This window comes from Galeopterus variegatus, unplaced genomic scaffold (genome assembly GCF_000696425.1).
Source record: "Galeopterus variegatus unplaced genomic scaffold, G_variegatus-3.0.2 Scaffold1520, whole genome shotgun sequence".
Classification (NCBI taxonomy): Eukaryota; Metazoa; Chordata; class Mammalia; order Dermoptera; family Cynocephalidae; genus Galeopterus; species Galeopterus variegatus.
Window position 1 is genome coordinate 102,800 of NW_007727631.1, and position 13,299 is coordinate 116,098.

General features: G+C 45.7%; 1 protein-coding gene across 2 annotated transcripts in view; it reads left to right on the plus strand.

Annotated features, from left to right (window-relative positions):
* CPNE9 (copine family member IX) overlaps nucleotides 1–13,299 on the plus strand; it is a 25,925-nt gene that overhangs the window by 7,928 nt on the left and 4,698 nt on the right. For both annotated transcript variants that reach the window (XM_008577470.1, XM_008577471.1), the window contains exons 11-17: nucleotides 5,517–5,558; nucleotides 5,891–5,966; nucleotides 6,076–6,129; nucleotides 6,582–6,643; nucleotides 7,328–7,374; nucleotides 8,221–8,402; nucleotides 8,673–8,800. In XM_008577470.1, the coding sequence (XP_008575692.1) occupies nucleotides 5,517–5,558; nucleotides 5,891–5,966; nucleotides 6,076–6,129; nucleotides 6,582–6,643; nucleotides 7,328–7,374; nucleotides 8,221–8,402; nucleotides 8,673–8,800 (591 nt within the window). The remainder of the gene's footprint in view (nucleotides 1–5,516; nucleotides 5,559–5,890; nucleotides 5,967–6,075; nucleotides 6,130–6,581; nucleotides 6,644–7,327; nucleotides 7,375–8,220; nucleotides 8,403–8,672; nucleotides 8,801–13,299) is intronic.

The following is a 13,299-nucleotide window of genomic DNA, read 5'->3' on the forward strand; positions in this document are numbered from 1 at the left end:
ACGGTATTTGGAGAGCAGACTTGGACGGATGAAGGACCAAGAAGTAGAGCTCGCCTGGGGACCCTTCCCCCAACACCCTCCGTTAAAGCACATGCCAGGCGGTATCTCTTGCAACTTTCCGGCGTCTCGGAACTGCCCTGGTCTTGTGCGGCGGCATCAACAGGGCTGGGCTGGGACCCCCGCCCACAGCCTCTCCTGGCCTTGCTGATTCCATGTCCTGACGCAGGATTTCCTGGGACAAGCGTTCCTGGCCCTGGGAGAAGTGATCGGAGGCCAGGGCAGCCGCGTAGAGCGACCCCTCATGTGAGCTAAACGGGAAGGGGGTCCGGGGAGGGAAAGGCGCCTCCAAATTCTCCCTCCCTAGAATGCTGCTGATTGATAGCAGTGGAGGCCGGGATTGCCCCTGGTCAGGAGCCTTCACCGGCTCCCATCACCCTCGTGGGAAAGTCCAATCTCCAGGGCTCTGCTCAAGTCAGTCTTCTGCCTGACATGTCCTCTCTCTCCTCACCCTTTTTCTAAGTCTGATTCAACCTTTAAGGTTCACTTCCACGTCCCTCTCCACCGCAAAACTTCTCCTGACTAAATCCAATCCTCAGGAATTTCCATTACCTTCACTCACTAAATATGTATTAACACAGTCTCTGCCCTACCCTGTTCTAGGCACGAGGCGTTCATCCATTCCACAAGTACTACTGGGCACATACTCAATATCAGCCACTGATCAAGGGGCTTGGGTTGCAGTGGTGAACAAAACAAAGGTTCCTGCCCTCAGAGATCTCGCTTGTACTCTAGTTGAGGAAGGGGAGACAGTATAAAATAGACATAAGCAAGTAAATTTCATAATATATTAAAACATATTAAGAGCTATGAGAAAAGGAAAAGTAGAGCAGAATAAGGGGCATTGGAAACACTGGGTGGGTAGGAGGGGCAGTATTCATTAGGGTGATCAAACAGGCCTCATGGACAGGTCAACAACCTGTTTTGGAGGGATTTGGGGGGAGGTCTTTTTTTAGTTTTTTGGTGGCTGGCTGGTACAAGGATCAAACCCCGGACCTTGGTGTTATCAGCACCACGTTCTAACCAACTGAGCTAACCTGCCAGCCTTGGAGCAACAACCTGAAGGAGAGAAGGAGTGAGCAGTGCAGACATGTGGAGGAAGAATGTTCCAGGCAGAGGAAATGGCCAGTGCACAAGCCTGGTAGGCTCACAGAACAGCAAGGAGGCCGGTGTGGCTGGAGCCAAGTGAGCAAGGGGAAGGGTAGGAGGAGGTGGGCTTGGAGAGTTCACAGTGAATTCTCCTGACCTCACAGTTAGGGCCTTGTAGCCACTGTAAGGACTTTAGCTTTTACTCTGAAACAGGAGTCACTGGAGGGTTCTGAGCCAAGGAATGACATGATCTGACTATGCTTTCAGAGAATGATGCTGGCTGCTGGGTGGAGAATAAACCTTGAGTGGGCAAAGGGAGAAGTGGTCAGATTCTGGATGTATTTTGAAGGTAGAGTCAACAGGTTCCTGAGAGATTAAATATGGATATGAGAAGAAAAGAGGAGTCGAGGATGACACCAAGACCTTTGGCCTGAACAACTGGAAAGATGGAATTGTCCCCAACTGAGATGTGGGGAGCAAGTTGGGTGGAGGGATGAAATCGGGAGTTCACTCTGACATGTTGAGTTCCATGTACTTTATTAGACATCCGAGTGGAGGGGTCAAATAGGCAATATGATACATGAGTCTTAGATGTTCTTTAAGGCCATGAAACTAGATGAGATCACTACGGGGATGGAGAGAGAGAGAGACTGAGATTCCACAAGTTGGATCTAGGAAGGGAAACTGACGAGGAGAAATTAATGAAACAGGAGAACCAAGAGAAGGTGGTGTTACCCTGGAAGCAGAGTGAAGAAAGTGCATCAAGAAGAGTGTGACCAACCACATGAGATGCTGCTGCAGGTCAAGAAGATGATTGGCCATTGGATTTAGCAAGATGGAGATCACTGGTGACTCTGACAAGCATAGCTTTGAAGGAGAAGTAAAGGGTAGAGAGGTTTAGAAGAGAATGGAAGAGGGGAATGGAAGTCAAGGAAGCTTTCGAGGAGTTTTTCCTCAAAGGAGAGAAGAGAAAAGACGGATCAGGAAATAAGGTCAAGAATAGGTTTGTAATTTTTGAACCCTAGAAAAATTATACCACGTTTGTATGTTGATGGGAAAGACCCAGTCAAACCTGAAAAATTGATGTAGTAAAAAGTGGTGTGAGAATTACTGGAGTGATGTCCTTGTACAGACTAGACAGTATGAAATATAGTACAAGAGGAGGGATAAATAGGCACACGGACAGTTCATTTATAGCATCTGTAGGAAGACACAGTTGTGTGGGTGAAGGTACTGGTGGCAGGGTAGGTGAGGTGGCGGATGGACGCTTTCTTCAGTTTTGTAAGCAAGTGAGAAACAAGGTCATTGGCTGAGAGTGAGGATGGGGGAGGAGCTTTGAGGGTCTGAGGAGAGGAGAAGTGAAACTGCTATGGAGCAGAACTGGACAGTGAAGGGCCTTGGCAGTATAGTGTGATTACCAGGCACTGTTGAGGACCTTCTTGAGATTTGTGGTCATGCATTTAAAATGAGACCAGGTACGGACCAGCCCGTGGCTCACTCGGGAGAGTGCGGTGCTGATAACACCAAAGCCACGGGTTCGGATCCCTGTATAGGGATGGCCAGTTGGCTCACTTGGGAGAGCGTGGTGCTGACAACACCAAGTCAAGTGTTAAGAGCCCCTTACCAGTCATCTTTATAAATAAATAAATAATGAATGAATGAATAATAAATAAATAAATAAACAAAATAAATGAGACCAGGTAGCAAGATGGTATGTTTTCCTCTAGCCATGTTCAGTTGCACAGGTGCAGTATGGGTTAGGCAGAGATTTGTATTTAACTAGGGCTGGGGTTCTGCCAAGTAAGTATATCAAAGTGAGAGAAGGGCAAGGGAAAAGAGGCAGGATGCAAGGCAGTGATTATTATAATCATTGGCCAGAACTCACACTGGGTGAGGAGGGGAGGAAGAGCAACAGGGAGGTGGGTTACAGTAAGGAGGCAATGGGCTCAATGATTTGCTGGTCCTGGATGTACAGGTAAATAACCCCTATCTTCATCACACTCCCTCTTTTTAAAGCACAGAGTCAGAGATTGAAGGAGTCAAAGAAATTGTTCAACACCCTCATTTTAAAGATGGGGAAAATCACATAGCAAGTTAAAGCCAGGACTTGAGCCCAGCACCCTCCTGACCTAGCTTTCTCTATGCCATACTTGGATCCCTTTGGGAATCAGGGTTCACAGACCCCTATCAACAAGGTCCCTTACTGCTTGGGGACCCAAGGCAAATTAGAGATGAAGGTCCTTACATGTACCCTTCAAGCACAAAGAGGTGTCCCATCTCGGGTCAGGAGAAGATAAGGCTTCCCTTGTATTTTTTCTCTCTCTCTTTATAGTCTTCAGAAAGCACAGCAGTTTTGACCTAACAAACAAACCCTTTTGTCCCTGGGTCTTGGTAGAAATTCTTTTTCAGCTGTGTGCAAACAAGCTGGATAAGAAGGACTTCTTTGGGAAATCAGACCCCTTCCTGGTGTTCTACAGGAGCAATGAGGATGGCACGTGAGTCACTGCCATCAAGGCTCTTAGGCTGGGTATGGGGCATGTGCTTAACAAATGGAGAAATCTCAAATGGAGAAAAGACGGATCAGGAAATAAGGTCAAGAATAGGTTTGTAATTTTTGAACCCAGGAGTATTGGGCCTGTCTCTGGATTTAATTCTACCCCCAGGGCAGGTGCTAATCCTCCAGCTCCTTTCCAGGTTCACCATCTGCCACAAGACAGAGGTTGTGAAAAACACACTGAATCCTGTGTGGCAGCCCTTCAGCATCCCTGTGCGGGCACTGTGCAATGGAGACTATGACAGGTGTGTTTCAGCATAAGCTGGAGAGTAAGGAGACAAGGACGTGACAGGAGGGTTCATGGGCCCCAGAGTAATGGTAGAAGTGTCATAATAGTGTCCTGCTCAGCGAGACAGTTTTGGGCATGGAGATAACGGATGGGAGGCAGATGGATAGCCACACGGATGCATAGGGGGACTATCCATGGATGAACGGATGAATGGACCGGTAGGTGGCTGGGTCACTGAAAGTGCAGATGAACAAATGAATGAGCAGATACACGGATGGATGGCCAGACGGATGGATAAATGGATAAATTGTTGGATGGGTATGCGGATGGATGTGTAAGAGGATTGGTGGGTGGGTTGAGAGGGAGATGAATGAATGAATAGCAGATGAATGGATAATTGGACTGATGGGTGGATTAGTGGATGGACAGATTTTGGGTGGATTAATAGACGGATGAGTAAGTGGATGAGCTGATAGATGTGTGGATGGGTGATAGATGGGTATATGACAGTTTGGTAGATGACTGGAGAGGCAGATAGATGATTGGAAAAGTAGGTGGAATAGAAAAGGATGAGTAGAGTGACAGATAGACTGACAGATGGAGAGATGAATGGAGAGTAGATGAGTTACTTGATGGATGGTGTAAAGTAGATGGATGTGTTGACCAAATGAACTAATGAATGGGTAGTACAAAGGCAGGTGGGTAGGTGGGAGGGTGGAAGCATGGATGGGCACGTGGATGGATGGTTATGCAGGTGAACTGAATGATCAGATGGACAGATGTTATATAGTTGGGTGTTTGGCTGGGCAGATGAATGGACAGAAAGATGGATGCTTGCATGCATCAGTGAGTCAGTGAATGCCTAAATGTATAGTTAAACAGCTAGATAAAGAGATGGTTTAACAGGTAATTAGACTGGCAAATGTATGGGTAAATGGGTGACTGTATGGACAGATAGATGGTTGGATGGACTGACACATTACTAGGTAGACATATGGGATGACTCAGGCATGGTAGTTAAGAACAAGGTCTTTGGAACCAGGATGTTTGAGTTTAAATCAGCTCAACCACTTACTAGCTATGAGTTCTTAGCTGAGTTACTTTTTTTTTGTATCTCAATTTCCTTATCCAAAAATAAGAATAATAGTACTTACTTTATACTTGAGTTTAAATCAGCTCAACCACTTACTAGCTATGAGTTCTTAGCTGAGTTACTTTTTTTTGTATCTCAATTTCCTTATCCAAAAATAAGAATAATAGTACTTACTTTATATACAGTCATTGCTAAATTAAATGAGACAATCTATGAAAGTGCTGAGAACAGTGCCTGGGATACAATAAGACTAATAAATGGTAAAAGAATAGTAATAGAGGTACTAATAGCATTAGTAGTAGTAATAGTGGTAGATGGTTGGATACATGCATGGACTAGTGAATGAATAGATAGGATGGGAGATAGGTTGAAAGATGAACAGGTTGATGGAAGGAAAGATGGGTGGATGGGAAGATGACTTGTGTACAGTGAAGAGGATGGGGTGTCTCTGGGGTTTACCACACTCTAACCTATGTTTATCTCCTACATTTCAGAACAGTGAAGATTGATGTGTATGACTGGGACCGAGATGGAAGGTAGGACTGCCCCACATAGTCCCACTGCCCCACGTAGTCCCAGAAGAACCTATACATAACTCAAACAGTTCTCTGTAATATGTGGTAATTCACTAGGAACCCCAAAGCAGCCTTAGGACCCAGGACGGGTGAGATAGATACCAGGGTCTTGGGTACAACAGATCCCCTCAGTTGTCTCTCTGCCCTTTTCTTCACCTTAGTTTAACCCCCCTTCTGGATCCATCCCTAGTGCTCTTCGGCCTAAGCAGAATAGGGGAGAATAAAACACTGGGTTCAGGCCTGGCTCCAAACCAGCAGCAGCTGCTGCTTACCCACCCCTGGTCTCATTGCAGCCACGATTTCATCGGTGAATTCACCACCAGCTACCGGGAGCTGAGCAAGGCCCAGAACCAGTTCACAGTGTATGAGGTGAGAGTTCCAGCCCTTCCCAGGTTGCCCAGGCCCTCCATCCCAGTGTGCTCAGTCTACAGCTCCCTTCCTTTGTTTCTCACCATAACTGTTACCTTCCTCCACTTAGGTACTGAACCCTCGGAAGAAATGTAAGAAGAAGAAGTATGTCAACTCAGGAACCGTGAGTTCTCCCTAAAGCTCTGGCCCTCCCTGGATCCTTCTGTCCTATCTTCACTGACATAGTGTGATAAATACGGGGGGTCTGAGAAGTCAGTGGACACAGACTTCTTCGATATAGTCATGTTGGGCACAAGGTAGCACCGCTTAAGGTTTTCTTTGTTTTTGTTTTTTTGGGTTTTTGGGTTTTTTTCTCACTCAGGAAAATCTTTCAGTCTTTACTCTTTTGCAGGAAAAAAAAGGACCTTATACTTCCCAATTTAACATACTTTTGGAAACTCAAATATGTTTCTGACAGCTTTTCCTTTTTTCCCTTTCAGAAACTGAACAGGGTTGGACAGGTTGGGACAGGGGGTGGGATCATGTGCCTCTCTCCAAAGCCCTACTACACCTCTCTCCCTTCTGCCACCCAACTGCCCTTTCCAAAGTGGCAGGGCTGCCTCCTCTGTCCCACAGGTGACGCTGCTCTCCTTCTCCGTGGACTCTGAATTCACTTTTGTGGATTACATCAAGGGAGGGTGAGTCGCAGGTCAAGCTCTGGGCTGAAAGCCCAGCAATGAGTTACTCCTGGTCTGAGCCTCAGTTCTCTTATTTATGAAGGTCAAGGCCCAATGAGATCATGGAGATAAACTTTAAAACACTTGGCAAACTATAAATGCTCTGCAAAATGGAAAATATTGCCCCTCTTAGTTCCCTTCATGGGGCTGCCTTTCATTCCTAGTTTCCGGCTCCCCCTGGGAAGATGGCTGTCAGACCAGTGGTCTTCAATCAGGTTACTGGGGCCCAGACAAAAGTTATGGCCAGGCAAGAGGGAGAGGCCAAGAGAGAGAAAAATCCAAGCAGTCTAGAGGAGACATTCTGCTTGGTGTGGTGGAGGCAGACAGACCTACGAAAGCTACTTTGCTCCTCTGAATCTCACTTTTCTTCTATGTAAAATGGGGATATTAGTAATTACTTTAGACTATCGTGAGTATTAGATTACATATAATACACTTATTACTCAATAAGCATTTAATTCTTTTACCCAAAGTGGGGTCCATGTGCCAGCATCACATGGGAGCTTGTTAGGCTCCACCCAGATAATCTGGATCAGAATCAGCATTTTAAATCCCCAGGTGATCTGTATGCACATTAATGTCTGGGAAATACTAGTGTAATAAGTATTAGTCCCTTACTTCTCAACCCATCTACTTCTCCAACAGGACACAATTGAACTTCACAGTGGCCATTGACTTCACAGCTTCTAATGGTAAAGCAGAGATGGGGAAGGGGAAGTAGGGGTAGAAAGAATTCTAAGGAGTTATTAGGTATTGGCCTGGGTTCCTACCTGGGGATAAGAGTTACCTACCCAGAAAGCGCAAGCTTAAGTAAAACCCAGTCAGGATGGTCCCAGGTAGGAGTGTTGGAGGGAGATTACTGGGTGCAAGGGTAGGCAAAGGGTACAGGAAAATAGATGGGTAGATGGATCAAAGAAGGTTGAAAGGATAGATAGCTTAACAGGTAGATGAGTAAGTAGATAGATGGCAGAGAAGGGGGGAATTAGGAGGGACGGATAGTTGAATGGGTGGTGAATGATGAGCGGATGGATAGATCAATGAACAAACAGAGTGGGTAGATGGGTTGGTGAGTGAGTACAATAGATTGGAAAAGTGGATGCATGGATGGTGTGTGGGTGGACAAATGGACAGATGTTTAAGCTGGGAAAATAACAGGTAAGTAGAGGGGGCGTAAATGAGTGGACAGGTAGACGGATCCATATGAGGATAGACAAGTGAATGAAAGGAATAGATAGGGCTGGCTGTCTGGATAAAATAATATGGCTGTCTGGATGGATGGGAAGGGAAAAGAAATGGCAGGTGGACAAGTGGATGGGTGGATGGATGGGTGGGTAGTTGGATAAATGTATGGATAGATATAGGGATGGGTGGGAAGATAGATGGATAAATGAACAGATGGATGATTGGGTATAATAATGAAAGAGTACATGAATAAAGGATGGTTAAATGGGTAGGAAGATGGATGCATATCAGGATAAGCAGTTGAGTAGATGGATGATCAAGGTGACCATGGAGCCGGGGCTCCTCTGTATCTACAGGAAATCCTCTGCAGCCTACCTCCCTGCACTACATGAGTCCCTACCAGCTCAGCGCCTATGCCATGGCCCTCAAGGCAGTGGGAGAGATCATCCAGGACTATGACAGTGACAAGCTCTTTCCAGCCTATGGCTTTGGGGCCAAACTGCCCCCAGAGGGACGGATCTCCCACCAGTTCCCCCTGGTACAGTATGGGCCAAAGGCTACAATCCGTGCCCTGGCATCTCGCCCACCCAAGTTAATTAATTTCTTCTATTTACATATCTTCAAAGTGCAAGGGCCTACAGAGGAGCAGGAAGCTATGAGAGGGTGGCAGAGCAGGGAGGGGAGCAGGGTGGGGTTTGGAGGGGAGCATGAAAGAGACTGATGGAAAAAGGAAGAAGTGAGCTGGGGTCAGAGTACTCCTAGGTGTACCCTGCATGGGCTTAGCCTGGCAGGACATATTCTTTGACAGAACAACAATGATGAGGACCCCAACTGTGCGGGCATCGAGGGCGTGCTAGAGAGTTATTTCCAGAGCCTACGCACAGTGCAGCTCTACGGGCCCACCTACTTTGCTCCTGTCATCAACCAGGTGGCCAGGTAAGGTGCTGGGTGGGTACTGGGGGAAATGAGGGGACTCAGACAGGAGACTGACTCCCCAAGGATAGTCGGTACCACTCTTGGGTAAACTCAGGCTTTGTGAGAAGGGGGCAGGTTCCGTGTTGGCCAGGCTCTGGTACAAGGACGTTACATAATACCTTATTGTGGGGCAGAGATGGTGTCAACAGACTACCCCCACCCTGCTCCCTGGGAACGACAACCCAGGCGGCGAGTCTGGGTAAGAGAGAGAAGAGCCTGTCGCACGGTCGTGAAGGCAGAAGCTTTGACATCAGACCCGGGTGTGAATCTGGCTCCACCACTCACTAATCATGTAACCTTGAGCAACTTAGCCTCTTTAAGCCTCCATTTCACTCCTGTAAGGTGCTGTAACAATGGGTGACAATAGCAGCTTCTCTATAGGGTTCTTGTTGGGTTAAAATTAGATAACAGCATAAGAGGTACTAGCACAGGATCTGGCCAGTAGTAAGTGCTCAATAAATGGTAGATTAAAAACAGAAGAGTAACTTCCCAAATTTTCAGAATAAAAATATATGAAGCAAAGAAAATACAGATCATACATCAAATGATTTAAAATACCAAAAACGGAATAAAAAATACCAATAAAAGACAACTAAAACCAAATATATATCAATTAACATAAATGGGATAAGTTCTGATTGAGCTTAAAAAAGAAAAATATTCTCTGATTAAATTTTAAATAAAAATAAGTAAAGCCCATATATGCTGAATAGAAGAGACCCAGTGAAAACAAAGTACCTCAGAAAGCTCTGAAGTAAAAAGATGAAACAAAAAGAGAATAAAGTAGAAGGATTTCAGTGAGATTGATATGTCCATAGACTTCCTTTTTCTCTAATGAAGATTTATTAATGAGGACAATGTTTTTTTAAAATTACAAAAGTAACATAACATCGCTGTAGAAAATTTCAAGGATAGAGAAATGAAATAAGAAATCACCCTGAAGTGCCGGCCTGTGGCTCACTCGGGAGAGTGTGGTGCTGATAACACCAAGGCCCCGGGTTCGGATCCCATATAGGGATGGCCGGTTTGCTCATTGGATGAGTGTGGTGCTGACAACACCAAGTCAAGGGTTAAGATCCCCTTACCGGTCATCTTTTAAAAAAATAAATAAATAAATAAAAAATAAATCACCCTGAATACTGCCCTTGGAATGCGGATGTATATATAGTTCTTGAGTCTTTTCTTCACACATTTATGGTTGCAGTCAAATTACATATAACATTTCACTACTGATTTTTTTTTTTTTTTTTTTAAAGATGACCGGTAAGGGGATCTTAACCCTTGACTTGGTGTTGTCAGCACCACGCTCAGCCAGTGAGCGAACCGGCCATCCCTATGTGGGATCCGAACCTGGGGCCTTGGTGTTATCAGCACCGCACTCTACCGAGTGAGCCACGGGCCGGCCCTCACTACTGATTTTTTCACTAATATTGGAGGCTGAGCATATTTTTTGCTGTTATTAAGCAGACTTTTAAAATATTATCTAGGGCAATACAGTGACTCACTTATTCATTTATTTAGCAAACATTCAGCAAAGGAGCAGTATAGCGTGAGCGTGGGCTCTGGAGTCAGACTAGCTAAGTCAGTACACCAGTTCTATCACTCACCGCTTTGTGGCTTTAGTCAAGAATCTCTTTTTTTTTTTTCTTTTTTTTTTTTTTGGCGGCTTGGCTGGTATGGGGATTCAAGCCCTTGACCTTAGTGTTATAAGGCTGCACTCTAACCAGCTGAGCTTACCAGCCAGGCCTGGTCAAGAATCTTAACCTCTCTGTGCCTGTTTCCTCATTTGTAAAATGAGGATAATAGTAAAATCTACATCATAGAGCTGTTGTGAAGACTAATTAATCTATGTCAGGCACTTACAACGGTGCCTGCCACATCATAAGTGCTGTAAGAGGTAGCTATTACTGTTGCTATTATTATCATTATTATTATTCAAAGGGCATCTGCTATGTGCTCAGTTCTCTGCTGGGGCACTGGAGATTCACAGATGAATCAGATCTAGTCCTTGCCCTTGGGAACTCCCGCCTTGGTGCAGGAGACAGAAATATAAATAAATCATTACCTTCTGTAGGCCAGAGCTTCCCAGACATTTCCAGCAAGTCACCTGTCAGCAAAGCCAAGCGATGGCATCCCCTGGGGGAAATCTGGGGACACAGCCAGAAGCAGCCAAGCTGAGAGTGTCTTTGAAGTCTCCATACTTCATCTTAAAAATTCATGCAAATTTTATATTCTTCTCACATTGCATCCGTGTTTGCTTTAATTTAGAAAAAAAAAAGGTGTTTTACGTGTACTGATAGTCATAGCTTTATCCACCAGATCTTGCAGTAGGATGGATGTATCCTGTGGCTTCAAGACCCCCTCAGCACACACACCAGTAGCCTCAGGGGTGTGAGAACCCACTTGGAGGAACAGACAGCCCATTTTAGTGGGTGGCCTAGAGGATGGAGGGAGAGGGGGAGAGGGTGTAGACCTACTGTAGAGGGACTGCTTAGCTGTGTGTAGAGGGCGAGTCAGACTTTATCAGAGAAAGGGGCAGAGTAGGCCTGGTAGAAGGAATGAGATATGAAAAGCACAGAGGCATGAAGGGGCAAGTTTGGGAAACAGCAGATGGTTTAATGTGACCAGAGTGTGCTGTATTTCTGGAGGAGTATCCAGAGAGCAGGCCAGGAGTGAGAAGTGATGGAATCTAGAGCTCGGGCTTTAGACTCAGTTGGTCAAGCACAGGCTTGGACCCCAGCTTCACCACCCTTTGGAGATGCTACTTAATATCTCTGAATTTCCATTTTCTCATTTAAAAAATAGGAATTTAAAATGTACCTGCCTCACAGAGTGGCGGTGAGGATTAAATTAGATCACGTATGTCAAGTATGCACCTGTGATTTTGATGATCACAAAGGACTCTTCTTTGTTCCCACCCTACAGTCAAGTGAGCACAGACTGGCCTCCCTGCCAGTCATCCATCTCCTCAGCNCTTTGGAGATGCTACTTAATATCTCTGAATTTCCATTTTCTCATTTAAAAAATAGGAATTTGGGCTGGCCCAGTGGCGCACTGCTGTAGTGCGCCGCTTAGGAAGCGCGGCTGCGCTCCCGCCGAGGGTTCGGATCCCACATACAGACCGGTTCCCGCTCGCGGGAGCAACACGGAGGGTTGCGATCCCATAGCCGGTCCCGGCCCGGTACGGGGGCAACACTGAGGGTTGCGATCCGTTGCCGGACACGGGAAAAGGCAAAAAGGAAAAAAATTTAAAATAAATAAATAAATAAAAAATAAAAAATAGGAATTTAAAATGTACCTGCCTCACAGAGTGGCAGTGAGGATTAAATTAGATCACGTATGTCAAGTATGCACCTGTGATTTTGATGATCACAAAGGACTCTTCATTGTTCCCACCCTACAGTCAAGTGAGCACAGACTGGCCTCCCTGCCAGTCATCCATCTCCTCAGCCAACTTCCAGATCTAAACGGCCTTGGAAATGCCAGGAATCTACAGGGAACCAGAGATGTACCTCCCATGCCGCCAAACCCTTCCACGACGCCCACTGCCCCCAGCTCACAAATCCCTTCATCAGTGGCCCTCACCCACTGCCCCAGCCTCATCTCTCCCCTGTAGTTCTACATGTGACTCCTAGAACATGCTCTCTCTGGAACACTTTTCCCTTTACCTTCCTAAATCTGCCACCCTACCCACCCCACCAACACCTGGCTAAACCCTACTTTTTTTTTCAGGTCTTAGGTTAGATGTGATGTCCTCAAAGCCCTAACCTCAATGCATCCTAGTGACATAAGCATCTGTCTCCCCTAGGACAATATTCTCTTCTCTGTTGCATATTCAGCATGGAGCTTGGTGCCTGGCACATAGCAGGTGTACAGTGACTGTTTGTGAAACGAGTGAATGACAGGAGAAGGTACCAGGCTAGGCCTATTAGGAGGCTTGGGCCAGAATTCAGGAAGGGGGTGGAGACTGCTAAGGAGGATCATGACCCACTCCCACCCTGAGCCCCTGAGCAAACTAAACCAGAGCGATTTGAATTCCACATTCTCACTATGCCTTTCCTCTGACTTTTTGATATCAGGTTTAAATACCAGCACTGTCCAATAGAACTTTCTGCAATGATGGAAATGTTCTGTATCTGTGTTGTCCAATATGGTATTTATGAGCCACATATGGATACTGAGCATTTGAAAGGTAGGTAAGGTGACCAAAAAGCTGAATATTTAATTCTATTTAATAATTTAAACTTAAATTGCTACATGTGGCTAGGACTACCTTATTGGACATCGCAACTCCATCCTTTCCTATTTAGACAGGACTGGAAGTCAAGAGGCCAGGGTATCCCACTGCCTTTGTGCGCTCTCTAGGTCTTGACTTCTTATTTCTTTGGGGGGTTTTTTTTGTTTGTTTTTGGCAGCTGGCCAGTATGGGAATGTGAACCTTTTTTTTTTTTTTTTTTTTT